The sequence below is a fragment of the Amaranthus tricolor genome, chromosome 8 (genome assembly GCF_026212465.1).
Source record: "Amaranthus tricolor cultivar Red isolate AtriRed21 chromosome 8, ASM2621246v1, whole genome shotgun sequence".
In the NCBI taxonomy this organism is placed as follows: Eukaryota; Viridiplantae; Streptophyta; class Magnoliopsida; order Caryophyllales; family Amaranthaceae; genus Amaranthus; species Amaranthus tricolor.
The window spans coordinates 16,581,824-16,603,241 of record NC_080054.1 but is presented as its reverse complement, the minus strand read 5'-3'; the positions used below and the strand labels follow the sequence as shown (position 1 = coordinate 16,603,241).

Below are 21,418 nucleotides of genomic sequence, written 5' to 3'. Positions count from 1 at the left end.
TAATAGATGATATTGCGATGTGATAAACTTAAGATTCGTCATTGTCGTCATATTAGCACTATATTAACATTGCAAGATTTAAGTGTGAATTGATATGTTATCTTAAAGTAATGTGGATCGATATAACTCAAATTGGTTGATGTAAAGGAATGATTCACACGATCCTTTTTCTCTTAAATTAATGGGAAGACTCATGTTGTGTTGAGTTAATGATTTTGACTTGTATTGAATGAGTTGTGTGCGTGCCAGAGTAATCGAAAACTCATGTTGAATGGGTGATAGTGGTTACTTGGGCATTTAGTTCGGTATGGCAAAGTAGTTAAGGGAACTTATTAGTTCTACTCATAACTTATACAGGTGCCCATTTCATAAGAGGAAAGTAGAGCCTTAGTTGGGTGATTTTGTAACTCTTGATCATGCAGTGACGCTTATAGGTACGTACACGCAGTAACGAACCCTTATATACAATTTTCTTTAAGACATTATTGTTTATTGTGATAATATGCATTGTATTGAAACTATGAGGTATTAATGAATACACTTTATACGAAGAGCTATCGACTGTGAAATCCTTGCGCTTAGAATAATTATAGAGAATGAGAGTGTTAGTAGAAGGCGGGGACCACCCCCTTATTTATTTAAGAATTGGATTATGCCTTACTTGGAGTTAGAATGTCTCCTTTATAGGTGAATTTCATATTTTGTTGAGTGGCTCAGTGGGTTTTGGCGTGCTATTATCCCAGGGCGCTCATTGATAGTAAAAAATGAGAGTTATTCCCATCTGATAAAGTATTAGATTATAATTAGCTAGTGTGACTTAACTGGATTATGTCCGGTTGATTTAGTAGTCCCCTAGGTGAGATTCGATGGGATCACCATAAGGGGGTATGAGCATGCTTTTGTCATTGGGCGCCGGATGACCGATACCGCCCCTTGACCGAGGTGTTACCATTCGGGCCTTGCAAACCCTAATATGGTGGCCTCTTCATTGGTTTAGTACTCCAGTGTGTTAGTTTTTCCCGAAGGTAGGACCCCAGAGAATCAGCTGGAGAGGGCATGAGCTCATACTTTACCATGGGCGCCAGATGGCCGGTAACGCCCTTGGCCGTGTCACTATGCCAGGAAGTAGAGAATAGATCCACTGATAGAAAGTTATTCAGTGATAGAAAGTTTATTCATTGATCGAAAGTTATTTAATGATAGAAGGTTCATTCTTTGATAGAAAGCTTACACATTGATAGAACGTTTACTCATTGATAGAAAATCTACTCATTGATAAAATAGTTTATGCTAGTGAGAAGTGTGCCTAAGTTAAGTTACCTCAAGGGTATTATAGACTATGATCACTTACCTTAAGATAGACAAGTTCTATAAGGTCATGTGTTAGGTATTCAGTTAATGCATTGGCTGAGTTGATACTATGCGTGTTTTTTGCAAGAGTTTATATTTTGAAAAGAGGAGTGTGAAGACCTGCACTCTACCCAAGAACACGTGGTTCGGGTTGGAAAAAAGTAATGAGATTAAGAAGTATAAGTGGTCGATAAATGGTTACTATCTGTGCTTGTGTCTTATGAAATCATCTTATGTTGTTTTATAATATAATGTTATCTAGTAGTTGGCCTTATTATATTTGATGCTAGTTATTGACGTGTACGTGTTTGTGTTTATGTTTGATTATTGATGACTTTCTATGATTGTCCTGCTATGATACATTGGCCTTTGGTCTAATGTGGAGCTGCAGGAGGATCATAGACAGGCGTAATAGGTATCGGAGCTTCTTTGCATTGCATTGCATTGGGGGAGAGTGATTAGGGCGAAGCATAACCTGTATCATATCGTTATCTTTCGATTTTGTAGCTCTTGTTTATCTTTTGTAAACTTTGGTTGTATATGTTTGGTTATGAGGCCTCGTGTCCTCCCTTGTATATTTGTATTTCCGCTGCGTAGTTTATAACTTGCTATGGTTTTAAGGAGTTTAGTCATTTTAAAACACAAGCGTTGACACTGGAACCACGATCCATGCTTGGCATGTTTATTTGAGAAGCTGGCGACGAATCATTCCGCCGTGGTGTGAGATTTTAAAAGCAATGATGCCTTAGATTAGTTTAATGTTTTATTGTGCTAATTGCTCTACCACATGTTCGATTTTTAGAAGAGATGCAGCCGAAATTTTTACTCACCTTTTTAAAGTTAATATTTAACGTTTATCTAAATTCTTTTTCTTTTCTTTTATGTAACACCTGAATTTCCTCCCGTCCTTCACGATATTCGGTTTCGTAAAAGGGGTCGGAAATTCAGGGATGTTACAAAGTATCTCAATAGAATAAAGGAAGCGTTTGGTATGCAAGGAAGCCCTACCAATATACTCTTTTATCCTACTTAATTTGTCTAATTTGTCATTTTAATTTGACCTAATAACTTTATTTTATTTTTATTTTGAATATTACCCAACACTTTCATATATTCTATGTCTGATTTCTAGATTTCTCACTGATTCAACCCTTTGTACTCAATTTTTTAATTATCATGTCAAAACTTAACGTAGTAAAAAGAATGGATTAGAGGTATTCATTCTGGTCATCACGTTAATATCGGGTCAGACGTTTCGGCTCGATTTAAACTTAGGTCTTGTGTCCACATTAATTTTTTCATTATTTTAAATTCATTTTGAAGCCAGATTAAGTCGGATTTGGTTCAAAGGTCGAATAAATATCAAATCATCAAGTCTTTTTTGAGCACTTTAAACTGGATAAAGTATATACATTTATCAATACTAGTTATGGGGCCGCGTGCTACGCATGCGGTCCCCAAGTTATACTATTGATGTCAAAATGACATTTTATACATTTTTATTAACAATAATGCAAATGAAAATTTTAGAATTTCAATGGGTTGTAAAAGTGTGAAGAATGGAAGGATTGCATGTGTATGTTGGAGTGTCGATGTGCAGTTAATGTGGCATTGATATGCCATTGATTGTTGGTTCAATGGTGTGTTGTTTAACGCGAGCATGTGGACAATCATTGTTTGGTGGGTTGCTTAGCTATTGACGGGGTAGTGGTTGAACAATTATGTTGTCAACATTGTTGTTGTGACTTGTGATGTTGTGTAGAGACTTGATGCCAGAAGCATATCAATGATTAACGAGAATGACTACCTTGACCGCTTTAGTAGTTAAAATTGAGTATAAATCGATAGTAATAGCTAAGTTGTTCAAGAAACCAATTAATTCAAATGTAAATATAAATGCTAAAAAATTAGTTGAATAATAAGTCTTCACACCCTCAACGTTTGTTTGTAGTGAACATTAGAGAAGGTTTCTATCATATCATAACAAATTCTAATTTGATAGAGCAAATAGTCTAACAAGTAGATAAGCGAAATGCATGATAGTTAAATGTGGTAAGCAAATTGACGAAAAAAATATATTTGATATAGTCAATAGTCTAAGTGCGAGGGAATTTTTATTCAACAGAATCACAACTCTAATTTTCTAAAAAGTAAAATCAAATATTTATAGTATACCAAATATGGATGTATGTAAACATACACTAATGACATAGGCAAATATAAAATGGATGAACCAAGATGGACCACGCACACCTCGAACTAATCCTATTAATATTAAAATAGTTTTTAAAAGTTGATTGTTTGGTGATAATTGTACTTAACATTTATAGAATTTTATAATTTTAAGCATATAATGCTTTGTACTCAAGGATAATTATCATCATTAGTACTGTGAAAAACTTAAAGCATCAAAGGGATAATTAAGTAGCATTTTTCTAACAAAAAATATGAGATCATCATTTTGGCGTCCTCTTGATTCCTTGCCTTGAGCAAAATAAAAGTTTAGAATATCATGCCAGGAAGCTTGATCCATTTCAAGATTTGAGGCATCTTGCTCATCAACTATTGTCTTCCCCAACATATTAAAAAGTAGATACTCCATTGCAGTAACAAAAAGGAAAAACCCTGTTTTCGAGATCCCTTCTTATTGGGAATTCAAAAATCAAAAGAAAAGAAAGGTATAAAAATCACCAATTGCAACTAAATGCCAATGTATCCATTATCATAGCGGGATCGACGATCAGACTTGTTTGCCAAGGACTACGTGAGCTTGTGTTTGAGACGATTCTGCGGTAGGGTTTCTCGCATTTTTAGAATTACACTGAAATTAGAGAAAGTAAAAAAAAAATATAATATGAGTAGCCAAAACCCTAAATTCAAGTAAAAAAACCGAAATCAACTTAATTCAAGTGACTTAGAAAACAGAATCAAAAACAAAATAATTACTGAAAAACTAAAAATTAACCATTAAAACCCAAACATAAGTGACTTTAAATGCTGAATCAAGAACAAAATTACTTCTAAAAAATCAAAAAATAACTATTAAAACCCAAACTTGAAGTAGAAAAGAAGGAAAAATTTACCTTGGCGTTTAACAAGATGAGGGAACGGTTGTTGACATCCAGCCTCGTTTTTTTTCAAAATTGAAGAGGTAGAAAGAGGAATGGAATGGTAAGCATAGAAATAAAGAAGATAGACAGGAAAGGGATGAAGGAAAGGAAGATGAGATGGAGGGGGAGTGCAGTGAAGGAATTAAAAATGGAAGAGGATGAGATGCAGCGGTAACAAAGAAAGATGAAATTGAGTAGTTTCAAAATGTGTTATAATCCTGTACGTCCACTTGCACACGTGGCAAATGTTAAGCTAAAGTAAATATTACTATTCATTAGTTCCTTCATGAATAGTGTTATCATCTTACACGTACTTCCTCCGTTTCATAATACCCGCTACATTTTCTATTTTTAGCAATTATTTAAAGTTCTACCTACCCCTATTTTTATCCTACTTTATACTCTGTACTTTATAATAAAATACTATACTATACTCTATAAAGTAACCTAACAATCTATTTTTCTTTTTTCTTTTTCAATTAACAATAATAAAATACTATACTCTATAAAGTAAACAATCAGCTACAGTGTAGGTCAATTACTTTTTTTAATTCACGTGCCCATACAAATATAACGACTAAAACGGAACGGAAAAAATATTTTATAGTAAGAGGATTATAGAGGAGAGGATATGATATGAAGTACTTCTATTATGCTCGAATCCTTGGACTATGGCTATTTTAACATGCACAAAAGAACTAGGAAAATAATGTTGGTCTAAAATCCAAATAAAGCAAATGCTTTCATTTATTAGTAATCTGGGCCGCCCCTACATCTCTAACTAATAACATAAGTACTACGGAGTTGGTAGTCACCGTTAAATAATGTTGGTAAGATTAAAATCAGATAAATGAAAGAATGTGTGTAAAATTAAAGGAAATTGTGAGAATAATAATTAAAATAGAAATTATATAAAGTTAAAGGGACTATTTAAATGAAAAGTGTGACAACATGTTACGAACATATTCTTTTCGTCCCATTCAATTTGCAACATTTTGTTACTTTATATTGTTTTACTCATCTTGTTATATTTTTATATTTGAAACATATCTATTACTTTATTTTAATTTCATCAATTTATGATATTGGACATTTTAATTATTTTTATTTAATTTTGTTATATTTTGCTTTTATTTTTGTGGTTTCTCATCTAAGGTTGATTTTTTCCAATAATTTATGTATTCTCAAGCAACAAATAAATAATGTAATTTTAATTATCTCATTGTAGCCAAATCATATAAACTTAAGAGGTTTTTTTTTTCTTTTGGGGTAAGTAAATTTATTAAAAGCAATACATTAAGTATATCTAACAAACTCCTTATTTTTTTTATAAATGATGAAATATCTTATTAGGCCTAATAGACGTGAATAATCTATATTAGTATGATATTGTTCATTTTAAACCTATCCCGCAATACAAATTCATTTAGGGGGACCTATCACAAATGCTTCATACTAATTTGGAGTTGAATCAAATATGTATTTGTCAAAGTTTTCTCCTTTTCTAATCTGAGACTTGTGAATTTGTGATATACAATTTGTCTCTTTCCGCACCGCTCCGCACTACTGCGTAACATGATTCCTTATTACTATGTCAAGAATACTCAATACATGTGACTAGGGGTGTGCAAAACCGGTTGAGATTGGACCTAAACCAGTTGCATCCGATCCGGTCTAAACTTGGAAAAATCCGGGTTAGACCGGATATATATGTAAAGTTTTTTTGAAGAGGAATAATATTTACAATTTTTATGTATATACTTATTTAAAGGGCTTTATATTTTTTGTTTCTAACACAAAATAATTTTTTAATATTTTAATTTTATACTCCCTCAATTTCCTAATGAAGTTCCCAAAAGGAATGTTCACGGGAATTAAGAAAAATAAAATATTTTAGATAGTGGATATATTATTTAATTGAATAATAAATTTGATTGGAAAAAAAGTAGAACCACAAGCATTAAAAAAATATTAAAAGAAAGTTAGTGAAAAAAATATAGGAACCACAACTCAGAAAAAATTAGTTTTATAAAGTTAGTGGAAAACATGTTGGGACCATAAAAAATATTAAAATGTTAAATTGAATTTAGTGGAGGATATGTGGGGTACATAAACATTATAAGAATATTAAAATAAGTATAAATAAGGTTATTTTTGTCCAAAATTTGTTACATAAATAAAAAGATTTTTTATGAAAACAACAAATGAAACACTCTAGAATGACAAATGAGAACTTATTTAAGGAACGGAGGGAGTAATAATTAATTTGCTAAATTATTTTAAAATCTTCTATTTTTTTAATTTACTTTGGTTATCAAAAATTGCTTCCTGTCTAACCGGTCTAAACCCGGATCGGAAGGAAACCGAGTTAGATCGGGACCGGACTGGATGGAACCGTTTCGATCTTCGGTCTTAGCATATTTAAAATTCTAGTCTTCCGATCCAACAGGTTTCGCCCAATCCAATCCTTATTTGGAGCGGTGCACACCCCGACATGGGACCTAAACCAATATCTTCCATTGTGAGGTCACTCGAGAACTTTCCCATGCTCTAGCAGTCAAGTATGTCCTCCGCCGTTGCTCAATTGTACACATATTTCCCTTGGTCGAAACTTCGGGTGTTCATACCAATTGTTGAACCCACTTGTTGTTATCTACATAGATTACATTAGTATCATATTGTTCGCTTTGAGTCTGGCTTGCACGAATTTGTTTTTAATTGTCTTTTGAAAAGCAATTATTCCTTCCAATTTAGAGGAAATGCCTTACTTTCCTTTTGAGTAAGTTCACCTCAAATGTCATTATTCTATTTGTAGTATCCATTTTTTTTTCAATTTACCTTTAAAAATTCCACTTTAATTTAAAATGTACTTTTTTTTTTTTACCATTTACCCTTAAAATCACATGTCACCTACTATTTAGAGTGGTCTCTTCCCTTTCTTAGTTATTGTGCCAACCAATATGATATATTAGGTGTGAATTGGAGGAATTATATAATAGTAATACATTTTTATAATAATAGTAATACGTTTATTTGGATTGTAACAGCAATTTATATTGAGGAAAAAGGAGTTATTTTCCTTGTTGTTTATTTTTCCTTTTTTTTATTGTGCGGGAAATGAGTTTATTTTTCTTTTTTTATCCTTAATATTTTAAATAAATTCAAAAATAAAAAATTACCTTTACAACAAGTAAACTACAAGTCAATATCCAATAAAAAAACCATCATCAAAGTTCAATTCACCGAGAACAATTAAATACATTCCTAAAAGCATCTGCATTAGAAAATGTTCGTACATGAGCTCATGGCTTGCTGTTCCAATACCTGTCCATTCCAAATAAATAATCCGATTTACTATTATCACAAAAACTAAGAAAATAATTGTAATAGATGAAAATAGTGAGATATGATAAATATTTATAATAGAGTAAATATAAAAAATAAAAATGATAAAGTTATATCTAAAATAGAGAAAATTAAATGAGTTTTGATTTTGCAAATTAGTTTGCTTTTATAATTTAGAGGAAGTAAAAATTTGTTTTAAGTTGAATTATTTTTATAAAGTTTTTGGAACATCCAACTATTTTTTTAAGGGAAATTTGCAAAGAAACACCTTTTAAAACCTCTTTTTTGTAAAGAAACACTTTTTATAATTTTTTTTTGTAAAAAAACACCTTTTAAGAGACTTTTTTTAAAAAAAAACACCTTAAATCAGTTTCCGACGACTTTGTCAACTTTCCGGCGTTTACTATGCCATTTGAGCTCAAAAGTCAACGCCGGAAAGTTGACAAATGTTATAGTCAACGCCGGAAAGTTGACAAAAGTCACCGGAAATTGATTTAAAGTGTTTTTTTTAAAAAGTTTTCTTAAAAGGTATTTTTTTACAAAAAAAATTATAAAAAGTGTTTCTTTTAAAAAAAAGGGTTTTAAAAAGTATTTCTTTACAAATTTTTTTTCTAATTATCTGTTTATTTTGTTTTTCTGACTCTAACTTATCCTTACTCAATATTCTCTATGGGTCCCACAATTAGTTGAACCATTTATTCCTTTACAAATGAATATATAATATTCCTACTTTTTGGTCGTGATGTCTACTTGATACTAACTTTTTTCAGGTAGCTCAATCATGATTTTGCATAATCAATATGGTAGTTAACGTAAGGTGTAATCCAACGTCTTTAAGAGAATGTATTTGCAGGTTAATGTTATGATTAGATGCATTATCCTGATGCTTAATCATTCACTCCTTAAACAAATACTCCTTGTGTCCCATTACATGCATTATCTTATGCTTAAAATCATTCACTAAAATAATTTGTTAGAATCAATGTATTTGTGGGTAAAATTTCTAAAAAAAAAATAAAATTGTAGAAAGTATTTGTGGGTAAAATTTTTTTAAAAAAATTATAAATCTTAGATCTATAATCAAAAGAGATAGGGTGCAAAATAAATGAGATAATTCAAAATAGAAATTAGATACAAATTAAATAAAATAGAGCGAATACACAAGTCTCTAAATCTTCTCCCTTAGAGCGAATACACATATTTGAGGTTCATTTCTCACACTAGTACATAATACTTCTTCTTTTTGGCTTTCATTCTAAGAAAAATTTATCGTGAATAATCCAATTTATTGCTCATTACCCATAAAATAATCTCATATTTTGAAAATTTTTAAAAAGGTTAATCTTTGCCTTTATTTTGTTTTGAATAGACCCTCAAAAGAACCTGGCTATTTCAGATTACTATTAGCCGTTATATTTAACTGGTCATCCTTCTCCTTCTTTATAAGCTTGCTTCAATGGAATAATACTATATTTAATCGCAAAATTTTAAAAAAGAAAAAAAACTTTCAAATCTTTAATTTGTGAAAATCTTAATCCTTTATATATCTTATATATATCTATATGTATATGACTATATCTATAAAAAGCGCATAAGGGAGTGAAATAATTCATTTTTGCAAAATGAACAGCGAAAACACTGTTGAATATATTTTGTCATCTTCTTGCTGCTCTTTCCCATTTTCCTCATTGCTGCTCTTTCTTCGCCTCTCAAGTTTTGGGTTCATCTTCAGCCCATTTGTGTACTGTTTTCTCTTAGAATATAGTAGAACAATATCTTTTTGATTACTTGCACATTTTGTAAAATCTTTATGATTATGTAGAATATTAGGAAAATATTTATTTTCCTAAAATATAGTTTGTAATCTTGTATATATTAACATTATTCCTAATAAGAATGCAACCCGAAACATTCTTACATGGTATAAGAAGCTTAGGTTTTTGATCCCGACCCTCCTTTTCTTTTTCTCTTCCTTCTTCTCTTTATTCTTTCTCCTCCATGGCATCTCCCACTCAAGATTCGGCTCTTATTACCACAAACAAAGGTACTTTTTCTGAAAATTCACTCATTTTCACCATCGTGGCCCTTCCCACCACCGTGGGGGCCACCGCCGTTCTCGTCGTGGTTGCCGTTGGCCGGACCCACCGTGGCAGCCACCACGGCTCCACTAGTGCAAACAGCTCTTGGCAGCAGCATTATTCCCGGCCCAACTTTTTTCCTCACTCTCGGCCCAACAGACAAATGCCTGGCCCAATTTCCTCTCCTTCTCCTTATTCTTTTGGATGGCCATCTTGGGCCAACAACAATTGGGCCCAGCCTGCTGCCCCCTTTCCTACTACATCTTGGGCTCCTTCTCCTTCTTCAAATAATGGGTATTCTGATGGTCTTCTTGGCCCACGTCCGGCACAAAGTTATCACACCGGGACTCATACTTCTATGAATTGTATTCCTACGGACATCGATCATGCTATGAACTCTCTTTCTTTGTCTACTCCGGATGAGCAATTTTATATGGATACCGGTGCCACGTCCCACATGACTCGCTCTCAAGGTACTTTACTTCCTTATTTTCCTTTAAAGTATCAATTCAATAATGCTATTGTTGTCGGTAATGGTAACTGAATTCCAGTTCTTGGTCACGGGCATATTTCGTTTCCTTCTTCCCAAAAATCCCTTACTCTCTAAATTGTCTTACATGCACCTAAACTCATTAAAAACCTTATTTCCGTTCGTAAATTCACTGATGATAATATGGTTTCCGTTGAATTTGATCCTTTTGGGTTTTTTGTAAAGGATTTGGCCACGGGAAGCATCGTTCTGAGATCTAATAGCACGGGTGATCTTTATCCTTTTCCATCCGCACATGGAGCTACTAATTCATCTTCCACATCATCGGCTTTTTCCGTTTTCTCTTCTAGTATTTGACATTCCCGTTTAGGACATCCGGGCAATGTGGTTTTAAATTCCTTATATTCTTCTCGTTTAATTCAATGTAATAAAGATCCTCATTTTGTTTGTCATTCTTGTCCTTTGGGGAAACACATTCAATTACGTTTTGTTAATTCTATGTCTATGAGTACTAAACCTTTTGATATTATTCATAGTGATTTGTGGACATCTCCTATTTCTAGTCCATCGGGATATAAATACTATGTTCTTTATAATTATACTAATTTTTTGTGGACTTTTCCTTTATTTCGCAAATCTCAAGTTTATGATGTATTTGTGAATTTCAATATTTTTGTTAATACCCAATTTGAGCTTAATATAAAATCTTTCCAATGTGATAACGGGGGTGAATTTGACAATAATATGTTTCATCAATTTTGTACTAGTCGGGGTATTACTCTTCGTTTTTCTTGTCCTTACACATCTTCTCAAAATGGTAAATCCGAACGCAAAATCCGCTCCATCAATAACATCATTCGTACTCTATTATGTCATGCTTCCCCTCCTCTGTCTTTTTGGCCTCACGCCTTAAACACGGCTACTTATCTCCTTAATATCCTTCCTTCTAAACTTCTTGATAATCTCACTCCCACTCATTTACTATATCGTAAGTTTCCTACATATACTCATCTCCGGGTTTTTGGGTGTTTATGTTTTCCTCTCTTTCCCTCTACTACTATTCACAAACTCCACCCCCGCTCTACTCCTTGTGTCTTTTTAGGATATCCCTCTTCTTATAGGGGTTACAAGTGTTACGATCTCACATCTCGTAAAATCATTATATCTCGACATGTTCTATTTGATGAGGCCACCTTTCCTTTTTCTCAAACTCTTTAGCCATCTCCCCAAAACTACCAATTCTTAAATGATAATATCCCCCTTCATTTGCTCAAAACAGCCCAGTTGAGTCCTTGCATCACCTCCACCCCAAAAAGCCACCTTGTCCTCAAGGTGAAAGTCAGGAAAGCGAGTATCCAGTGAAGCATAGTCCTCCCAGGTGGCCTCAAATTCTGGAAAGCCCTTCCATTTGACAAGCACTTCCGTTGTTATAGATCCTCCAATAGATGCATTACGAACCCCCAAAATCTCCTCTGGTTCAGCCACCATAATCATATCCTCAGTCAGCTGGGCAGGAATAGTAGGGTATACCGGTGCAAAACCCACGACCTTCTTGAGCTGGGAGATGTGGAATACCGGGTGTATCTTGGCTTCTGGAGGTAAGGATAACTTATAGGCAACCTTCCCGATTCTCTCCAATACTTTAAAGGGCCCGAAGTAACGAGCCGCAAGCTTTTCATGTAGCCTAGTAACTACAGATTTTCGGCGGTAGGGTTGCAATTTCAGAAACACCAAGTCCCCTACTGCAAACTCCATATCTCTCCTTTTAACATCAGCCTGGTGTTTCATGATTTGCTGAGCCCGAAGTAAATGAGCCTTCAAATCATCGAGTATGGCATCCCGTTCTTGCAACTGCTCCTCGAGGGATGAATTTGCAATGCTACCCTGCTCAAAACAGATCAAGGTAGGAGGGTCTCGTCCATATAGGGCTTTAAAAGGCGTACACGATATAGAGTTATGATGGGAAGTATTATACCAGTATTCTGCCCAATCCAACCACTTACTCCAGCTCTTAGGTTTCTCTCCAATGAAACACTTGAGATAAGTTTCAAGCCCCTTGTTCACCACTTCACTTTGCCCATCCGTTTGTGGGTGGTAAGCTGTGTTCCTTTTTAAGTAAGTGCCTTAAAGGCGAAATAACCCCTGCCAGAAGTGACTCATAAAATTTTTATCGCGACCTGAGACGATAGTGGAAGGAAAGCCATGTAATCTGACCACCTCGTGAATGAATGCTGCTGCCACCCCTTGGGCCGTAAACGGATGCTTTAGAGGAATGAAATGGGCATATTTAGTTAGGCGATCCACCACCACCAATATCTTGTCGTAACCTTGAGATTTTGGCAGTTTCTCAATGAAGTCCATAGTCAAGTCTTCCCAAACCTGAGATGGGATGTGAAGAGCTTGCAGTAATCCCGCGGGACTAAGGGTTGACTGTTTGTTGCGTTGGCAGACAATACAGGAGGATACGTATTTGGATACACAACGCCGCATCCCCGGCCAATACCATTCCCGAGCCAAACGTTGATAAGTTTTAAAATCTCCCGAGTGACCACCTATGGCTGAATCATGATACTCCGCCAATAATCTGGTGACCAAGTTCGATTCACCTGGAATGACCATCCTGCCTTTGTATTTAAGAGTCCCATGTTCAATACTATAGCCTTTAGGCACCGGTTCCCCTTGTTGAATGGCGTGAACCAATTGCTGAATAAATGGATCCGCGTGTATTTGCTGTTGGAATTCTTCCCATTTGATTCCGCCAGCTGAAATTAGAGTGTTGCAATCTATATCGGAATGTTCCTTACGAGACAACGCATCAGCCACCTTATTATGAGCCCCTGGCTTGTACTGAATTTTGAATTCATAACCCAATAATTTACTCATCCATCTTTGATACTCCGATCCCACTTCCTTCTGAGCCATGAGAAACCTGAGACTTTGTTGATCCGTACGTATAATGAATTTCCGGCCCAGAAGATACTGGTGCCATTTCATCACCGACAGGACAATTGCCATCAACTCCTTTTCATATACGGATTTTTGCCGAGCTCGCTGCCCCAATACCTTGTTGAAGAAGGCTAAAGGATGATCTGATTGCATAAGCACCGCACCTACCCCAAACCCAGATGCGTCTGCTTCAATAATGAACATTTGATTGAAATCTGGCATAGCCAGAACAGGAACCTGAGTCATAGCTTGCTTTAATGTTGTAAAGGCTTGGGTGGCCTCTTCACTCCATCCGAATTGGTCTATCTTGAGTTGTGCAGTTAGAGGAGCTGCTATGGAGGCATAGCCCTTCAAAAATTTGCGATAATAGCCCGTTAAACCCAAAAATCCACGGAGTTCCCTAATGTTTGTAGGAATAGGCCAAGAAGTAACTGCTGAAATTTTTGATTGATCTACTGCCATCCCGGCTTGTGAAATAACATGCCCCAGATACGCCACCTCCTCCTTCCCGATATCACATTTCTTCCAATTTGCGAAGAGTTGATGATTAGAGAGTAGCTCTAATACCTGTTGCAAATGCAGTCTGTGTGCCTCCCATGATTTGCTGTAAACCAATATATCATCGAAAAAGACCAATACAGACTTCCTTAAGTAAGGTCGGAACACCTCATTCATAACCACTTGGAAGGTGGCAGGAGCGTTGGTTAGACCGAATGGCATAATCAAGAATTCATAGTGACCCTCGTGTGTACGGAAGGCTGTTTTGTGGATATCCTCGCGCCTCATTCGTATCTGATGATACCCGGATTTTAGGTCAAGTTTACTGAACACCGTGGCCCTACTCAACTCATCCAATAATTCATCTATGACCGGAATCGGAAACTTGTTTGGAACCGTAGCCTTGTTGAGTGCCCGATAATCCACGCAAAAACGCCACGACCCATCCTTTTTCTTCACCAACAGGACTGTGAAGGTTGAATTATTCCTGCTGTCAACATGTCTGTGATTAAGGACTCTATTTCATTCTTCTGTCCCTGGGGGTATCTGTAAGGTAGTAGGCTAATAGGATCGGTTCCCTCCTTGAGTACTATGGCGTGATCATGGGTTCTCTTGGGAGGTAAACCCGAAGGCATGTCGAAAACGTGCTTAAACTCCTGCAAAACAGCATGTAGCACTGAAGGGATTTGCCCCCATATGTAGCTCATCAATTATTTGTTGATCACTTGACATTTGGTTAAATTCTACCAAATACCCTCCACCTTCCTTCTGCAAGGTTCGTATCATGGCTTTTAATGAAATTTTAGTTCTCCTCAGTGAAGGATCTCTCTTAAGTGTTACATGTTCACTCCCCAGCTGAAATTTTAAGGTCTAGGTTTTCCAATTAGTCATTATGGTTCCCAATTTTTCAAGCCATTGGAACCCTAAGATAATATTAGAATTTCCCAAAGGAAGAGGGAGGAAATCCTCAATGACAGTCATATCTGGGAGTTGCAGATTCACTCCTTTGCACAGCCCTGTACCCCGCACGGACTCCCCTGTTCCCAATGAAACACCGAAGGATTTTGTCGGGGTAAGTGGAACGCCCAACGTTTCAACCGCCTCCCTTGATATGAAGTTGTGAGTAGCCCCTGGGTCAATCATAACCACTACTTCCTTGCCCAGTATATAGCCCAGCAGCTTAAGAGTGCGAGGGCTCGTGAAACCCATCACCGAGTTGAAGGATATTTCAGGCTGTAGCTCTTCCGCCATTTCTGCATGCGCCATCTCCTCTGTTTGCCCCTCTATATTTGATTCCGTCTCCTTTCCATATTCATCATCCCGTGAAATCAGCACGCTAAGCTCCTTTCAACGACACTTATGGCCAATAAACCATTTTTCGTCGCACCTAAAGCATAAACCCCTCTCTCTCTTCTGTTGGACCTCCCGTTCCGTGAGTCTCCTTATTTCTCCAGGTTTTTGGTTTATGTTTGTGGTAGTGAAGGTTTTGCTTTGGGGTGTGATTTGATTCTGGATAGCAGTGGGGAAACTCGTGGAGTATGAAGATGAGGGAAAGGTATTTAGGGTCTTTGGGTTATATTTTGTAAAAGGGGCCGTCTGGGTTTGGGCTGAATATTTGCGAGTAGGCCCAATTCTCAGTTTCTCTTCCACTTTCGCCGCCAAGTCCATTGCGTGGTCCAAAGTAATTAGGCCTAGCAATCTTACCTCGGCCCGTATTTCCTCCTTAAGGCCATTTATAAATTGTCCCATGACAATTTCTTCAGGTACACCTTCTAGAGGAGCCAAGAGTTCAATAAACCTTCTGCGATAATCACCCACCTCTCCTACCTGGCGGTTGTTCAGCCATTGCTCTTGGAGTGTACCGGTGGAGGTAGATCGGAACTTCCTCAGAATTAGTCCCTTCATTTCGCCCCAAGTGGTCATAGGATGACGCTTGTGCTCCCATTGATACCAAAATAGCGCTTCACCCTCCAGTGCCACCACCGCAGCCTCCAGCTTGTCCTCCTCTGAGAGTCGATAAAACTTAAAGAAACGTTCAGCACGGAGGATCCATCCATCTGGGTTCTCACCATTAAACGCGGGCATGTCCAGCCTCTTAAACCTCCAGTTAGCGCTGTTGCCGTGGTTCAAACCCATTCCCCCCTTCTTCATGGATACGAGATTGATTTGGCGAACCCCGAGGTTGTGCCCTAGCATCTGATTCTCCAGACTCACCTTCGAGACGCGAGCGAAGGGCTCCCAACGAGTCACGCACCTCTCGCTGGAAACGCTCCTGGTCCTCGCGGTTGTACGCCACCTTCCTATCCAACTGCAGCGAAAAGACAGCTAGTTCTAGCCGGAGATGTTCAAACAGCTGTTGCTGCTGTTCAAACATCTCCGTCATACCCTGTTCCAGTTGTTCGATTCTCTGCGTCACCGTTGATGGAGCCATCGCCACTGTTCACTGATCGAACGATGCTCTGATACCAGGTTTGTAAAGAATCAAGTAATATATTTTCTGAAATTAAAATTCAAGAAGAAAAGCTGTTTGGTTGCTTGATTATATATCTGTGTAAGTATGAAATAACAAAGATAGTATACCCCACTTCGAGAGGAGGCTCTCTCCCAGGTGAGCAAGCTCAATAACAACTTTTTGATGCCCAATACAATGCATGCATCAGGTATTTAAACAGAACAAGAATAACAACCTGCTGACGTCACTACCAAATTAATGACATCATAATACAGCCAAAATATTAATTAATTCTTAGTTGCTCTCTTCCTTGTTTATGTGAATAGGACTGGCGGTTTATTGGGCTGTCCCAGTTGAGTCCTTGCACATCGATGTCACTCCTCTTTGTTACTGTTAGGGATTAATTTTTCCCACTTGTCTTTCTTTTATTTAATAGCATAAGTTTATACATCACTTGTTATAAACATATTTGGGCCTAACCTATACAAAAGCCCAAACATAAACATTCAATAATATATAAGGCCTAACACCCCCACTCAAGTTGGAGCATGCAAATCACAAATGCCCAACTTGCCAAGTAAATACGTAAACCGTTTCTTCTCCAAGGCCTTAGTAAACAAGTCCGCAAGTTGTTCCTCCGTGTGAACATAACGAGTATGAATAATGCCTTCCTGAATCGCGTCGCGCACATAATGACAATCAATTTTAATATGCTTCGTGCGTTCATGAAACACGGGATTCTGAGCGATATATAATGCCGATTGACTGTCACAAAAGAGACTCATAGCGTTAGGATGTGCCACGCCTAAAGCACTTAACAACGACTTTAGCCACTTCATTTCAGCCGTGATGGCCGCCATAGAACGATATTCGGCCTCTGCGGAAGAACGAGAAACAGTATGTTGTTTCTTGGTCTTCCATGAAATCGGCGAAGCACCAGGAAATACTAACCAACCTGTCAAGGAGCGTCTAGTCAAAGGACAACTTGCCCAATCCAAATCACACCATCCTGTCAAATGCAAATCACAATCCGCACTCAACAATATACCTTGGCCTGGACATCCTTTTAAATACTGTACACAACGAAGAGCTGCTTCCCAATGTTGTTGTCGAGGATGCTGCATAAACTGAGCCAAAATATGTACCGTATATGCCAAATCGGGTCGAGTAAAGGACAAGTAAATCAATCGACCCACAAGCCGACGATATATCTCTGGATCCTGCAACAAATCGCCGTTTGCAGTAGCTAAAGAATGATTTTGTTCAATAGGAAACCCTGCTGGACAAGCCCCTAGTAGACCTGATTCTGCAATAATATCAAAAGTATGTTTTCTCTGACACAAGAAAATACCTTCATTGCTCCGGGAAACCTCGATCCCCAAAAAATATTTCAATAAACCCAGATCTTTCATATGAAAACAATCACTCAAATACTTCTTAAAATCAGAGATAGTAGTAGAATCATTCCCAGAAATTATCAAATCATCCACATAAACGAGAATGCTAAGTTGCAGAGAGCCGGTAGAAAGTGTAAAAAGAGAATAATCCGAATATGACTGGATAAAACCATACCTCTTTAAAGCAGAGGCAAGCTTAGCAAACCAACAGCGCGGAGCTTGCCGTAAGCAATAAAGTGACTTACGCAAACGACATACAAGACTCGGATTCGAACTATGAAAGCCAGGAGGAGGTTTCATGTATACTTCTTCATCAAGATCGCCATGTAAAAAAGCATTATGAACATCCATTTGATGAAGTTCCCAATTCTTGGCAGCAGCAACGGCAAAAAAAACACGAACAGTCACCATCTTAGCTACAGGAGCAAATGTCTCGTTGTAGTCGATACCCTCAATCTGATGATTCCCAAAAATCACAAGACGAGCCTTTAATCGTTCCACAGTGCCGTCAGAGTTGTGCTTGATTTTATAGACCCATTTACACCCCAAAGCTTTCTTCCCGGGGGGTAAATCTTGCATTTCCCATGTGTGATTGTCTTCCAAAGCGGAGATTTCTTGTTGCATAGCTGTTTTCCAACCTTCGTGCTGCATCGCCTCCTTGAAATTACGGGGTTCCACCGCCGCATCAATAGCTGCAATAAAACTACGGTGTCGCATAGAAAAATTATTACAATTCACATAATGCGCTAAAGGATAAGGAGTACCTGAGGAGTTTGAAGTAGAGGGTGAACTCGTAGATGGACTCTGGGTAGAAACTGTGTGTGCGACATAATCACGATGCCACCCTGGAGGACGTCGAGGACAGCTACCACGCTCAAGATCCGGAAGAACCGCGCTATCATTATCCGGCAAGCTGTCAACAACCTCTACAGGTGATCCGTGGTCTATAGCAGTGGACGCGTGGGGGCTGTGATCAGCTGGAATGGCTGCGGCTAGGCTGTGGGCTGCTGTACTAGCCACGGCGTGGCTGTGGTCCTGGCTGCCGTGAGTAAGAGAGGTCACTCCTACCTCTAAAACATTTTCTAAATATTCCAAGAAATCATCCACCCTAATATTATTCTCATGACCTTCTTCAATAACCGAATGAGACTTATTATCATTAGAATTAGTGGCAAAAGGAAATTCATTTTCATGAAACTCGACATCCCTAGACACAAAAATCTCACCCGATTCCAAATCATAGACTTTCCAACCTTTTTTAGCATGAGGATACCCAACAAACACACATTTTCGACTTCGTGATGCAAATTTATCCCCCTTAGATTGTTGATTATGAGCAAAACACAAACAACCAAATACACGCATCTCATCAAAAGTAGGTGGAGTCCCAAATAAAATTTCATAGGGTGTCTTATTATCCAATAATCTAGATGGTGTCCGATTAATCAAGTAAACCGCCCCAAGAACACACTCACCCCAAAACCCAATAGGTAGATTGCCCTGAAACCTTAATGCTCGACTAACATTCAAAATGTGTTGGTGTTTCCTCTCAACCCGCCCATTTTGTTGAGGAGTCCCAACACAAGAAGTTTGAAAGATAAAGCCATTGTGATCGAAATAGGGAATCATGCGTTTAAACTCCGTGCCATTATCACTTCTCACATATTTAACAATTGCATCAAATAGGGTTTTAATCATAGCAAAAAATTTGCAAAAACAAGAATAAACTTCTGTTTTATCAGTCAATAAATAAACCCAGACAGCACGAGAGTAATCATTAACAAGAGTCAAAAAATAGTATGCACCACAAGTAGACGGTGTTTGATACGGACCCCGTAAATCACAATGAATCAATTCAAAAATACGACTAGCTCTACTAGCACTATTTGGAAAAGACGCCCGACTTTGTTTTGCTTGAGGACAAATTTCACAAGCTTTATTCAAAAATTTAGGACTAGTACTATCACTAATAGCAGGAACTAACTTAACTACTTTGTCCGATGGATGTCCCAGTCTCCGATGCCACAATTAGAACGTAGATATCTCCGGGCTTCGAACCGCGCACACTGTAGGAACCCGCCGGAAAAAGTAGAGTCCATCTATCCGTTCACCTCCTCCAATCAGGCTCCCCGAAAGTTGGTCCTGTATAGCACATAAATAGTCAGTGAATCGTACATAACATTTCGAATCATCAATCATTTTCGACACCGAAATTAAATTGCAGTTTAATTGTGGAACAAATAAAACATTATGAAGAATGATTCCATCCGATAGTTGGACGCGACCCTCCTTTGTGGCGAAAGCCTGTGTACCATCGGGAAGACCCACAGGACAAGGTGAAATTGGTGTGACATCCATCAAACATAATTCAGATCCAGTTACATGGTGAGAAGCTCCCGTGTCAATTATCCAAGGCAAAGACAAAAACTCACCAAGTAGCTTGTCTTGTTGAGTTTTATTAAACATATTTAATAGCATAGTAAGATGTTCAGGTTGAAGATCATTAAGTGATGAAAGCGGAAGAGTGGCATCAATAGAAGCAGTAGAAGATGAACCAGGAACAGGCCCACCCCCCACTGCGTGAGCACGAATCGAAGAATGGACAGCAGATTTAGGCGGCAGCAGGTTCCGATCAAAGGCAGCAGACTTAGGCGGAGCAGCAGGTTTCGAGGCAGTAGAAGCTTGAGGGCCGTATTTGTCGAGCCACCACTCTGGGTAGCCATGTAAGAGAAAACAGCCAACGTTATCGTGGCCACGCCGTTGACAGTGAGAGCAGAAAAGCTTCGACTTATCACGGCGTATGGTGGAGCTCTTGAAGCGATCCGAAGTGACGGCAAAGACATGAACATCATCACGGTCAGTGTTGCCCTTGCTATGAGCGATACCACGAGAGCGTTCTTCCTGTAAAAACGCCTGGTATGCTCTGTCCAAAGTGACAGGGGGTTGTTGGGACAATAAATTAGTTCGAACAACAGAATAGCAGTCGTCATCAATACCGATCAAAAACTGGTGTAAAACCTCTTCGTCCTTGTCCGACTGATACTTCGAGGCAACCGAACAGGTACACTTGCCGCACTCGCAACCATGTGGCGGCTTGAGTCTAGCAAGATCATCATAGTAACTCATTAGTTTCGTATAATACTCGTGGACAGACATGGACTTCGATTGACGGCAATTAGTAATCGAAGCCCGAAGTTGTTGAAGACGAGGACCGCTAGCAACACAGTACCTCTTCTCCAAGAAATCCCACAATTTCTTTGCTTCCTCAAAATATGGAATAGCAGCAGATATTTTAGAATCAATTGATCGTAAAAGCCAAGACACAATCATAGAGTTAACGGTTTCCCAATCTAAAATTTTCTTCTCGTCCGATGGCATAACGATTGTTCCATCAACGAACCCAAATTTCTGTCGAGATTTTAGAGACAGCATAATTGCCCTAGACCAAGCAATATAATTATCGCCCTTGAAAATCACGTGAGTGATAAGATTTCCGGGTTGATCGCCGGCACCGAGGTAGTAAGGAGATGAAGGATCAATCTTTGTTTCATCACCCATGAGTAATAGAATGAATTGTAAGTAATAGAAGAGTAGAAGGCGAGCACAAAAATGGTAGAAAAGCAAAGCAGTAGAACAAGAATGGAAGAAGCAGTGCAGTACAACAATGGAAGAAGGAGAAAAGAAAAAAAAAAAAAATCAGTTTTTAGGGTTTTCAGGGTTTAAAGGCTGTAATACCATATTAGGAATTAATT

General features: G+C 37.7%; 1 protein-coding gene across 1 annotated transcript; it reads right to left on the bottom strand.

Moving 5' to 3' along the window:
• Nucleotides 1-19,694: 19,694 nt before the first annotated feature.
• On the bottom strand, nt 19,695-21,224 carry LOC130821595 (uncharacterized). The gene has a single exon (XM_057687383.1). The coding sequence runs from the start codon at nt 21,222-21,224 to the stop codon at nt 19,695-19,697; it is 1,530 nt and encodes a 509-aa protein (XP_057543366.1).
• Nucleotides 21,225-21,418: the final 194 nt, after the last annotated feature.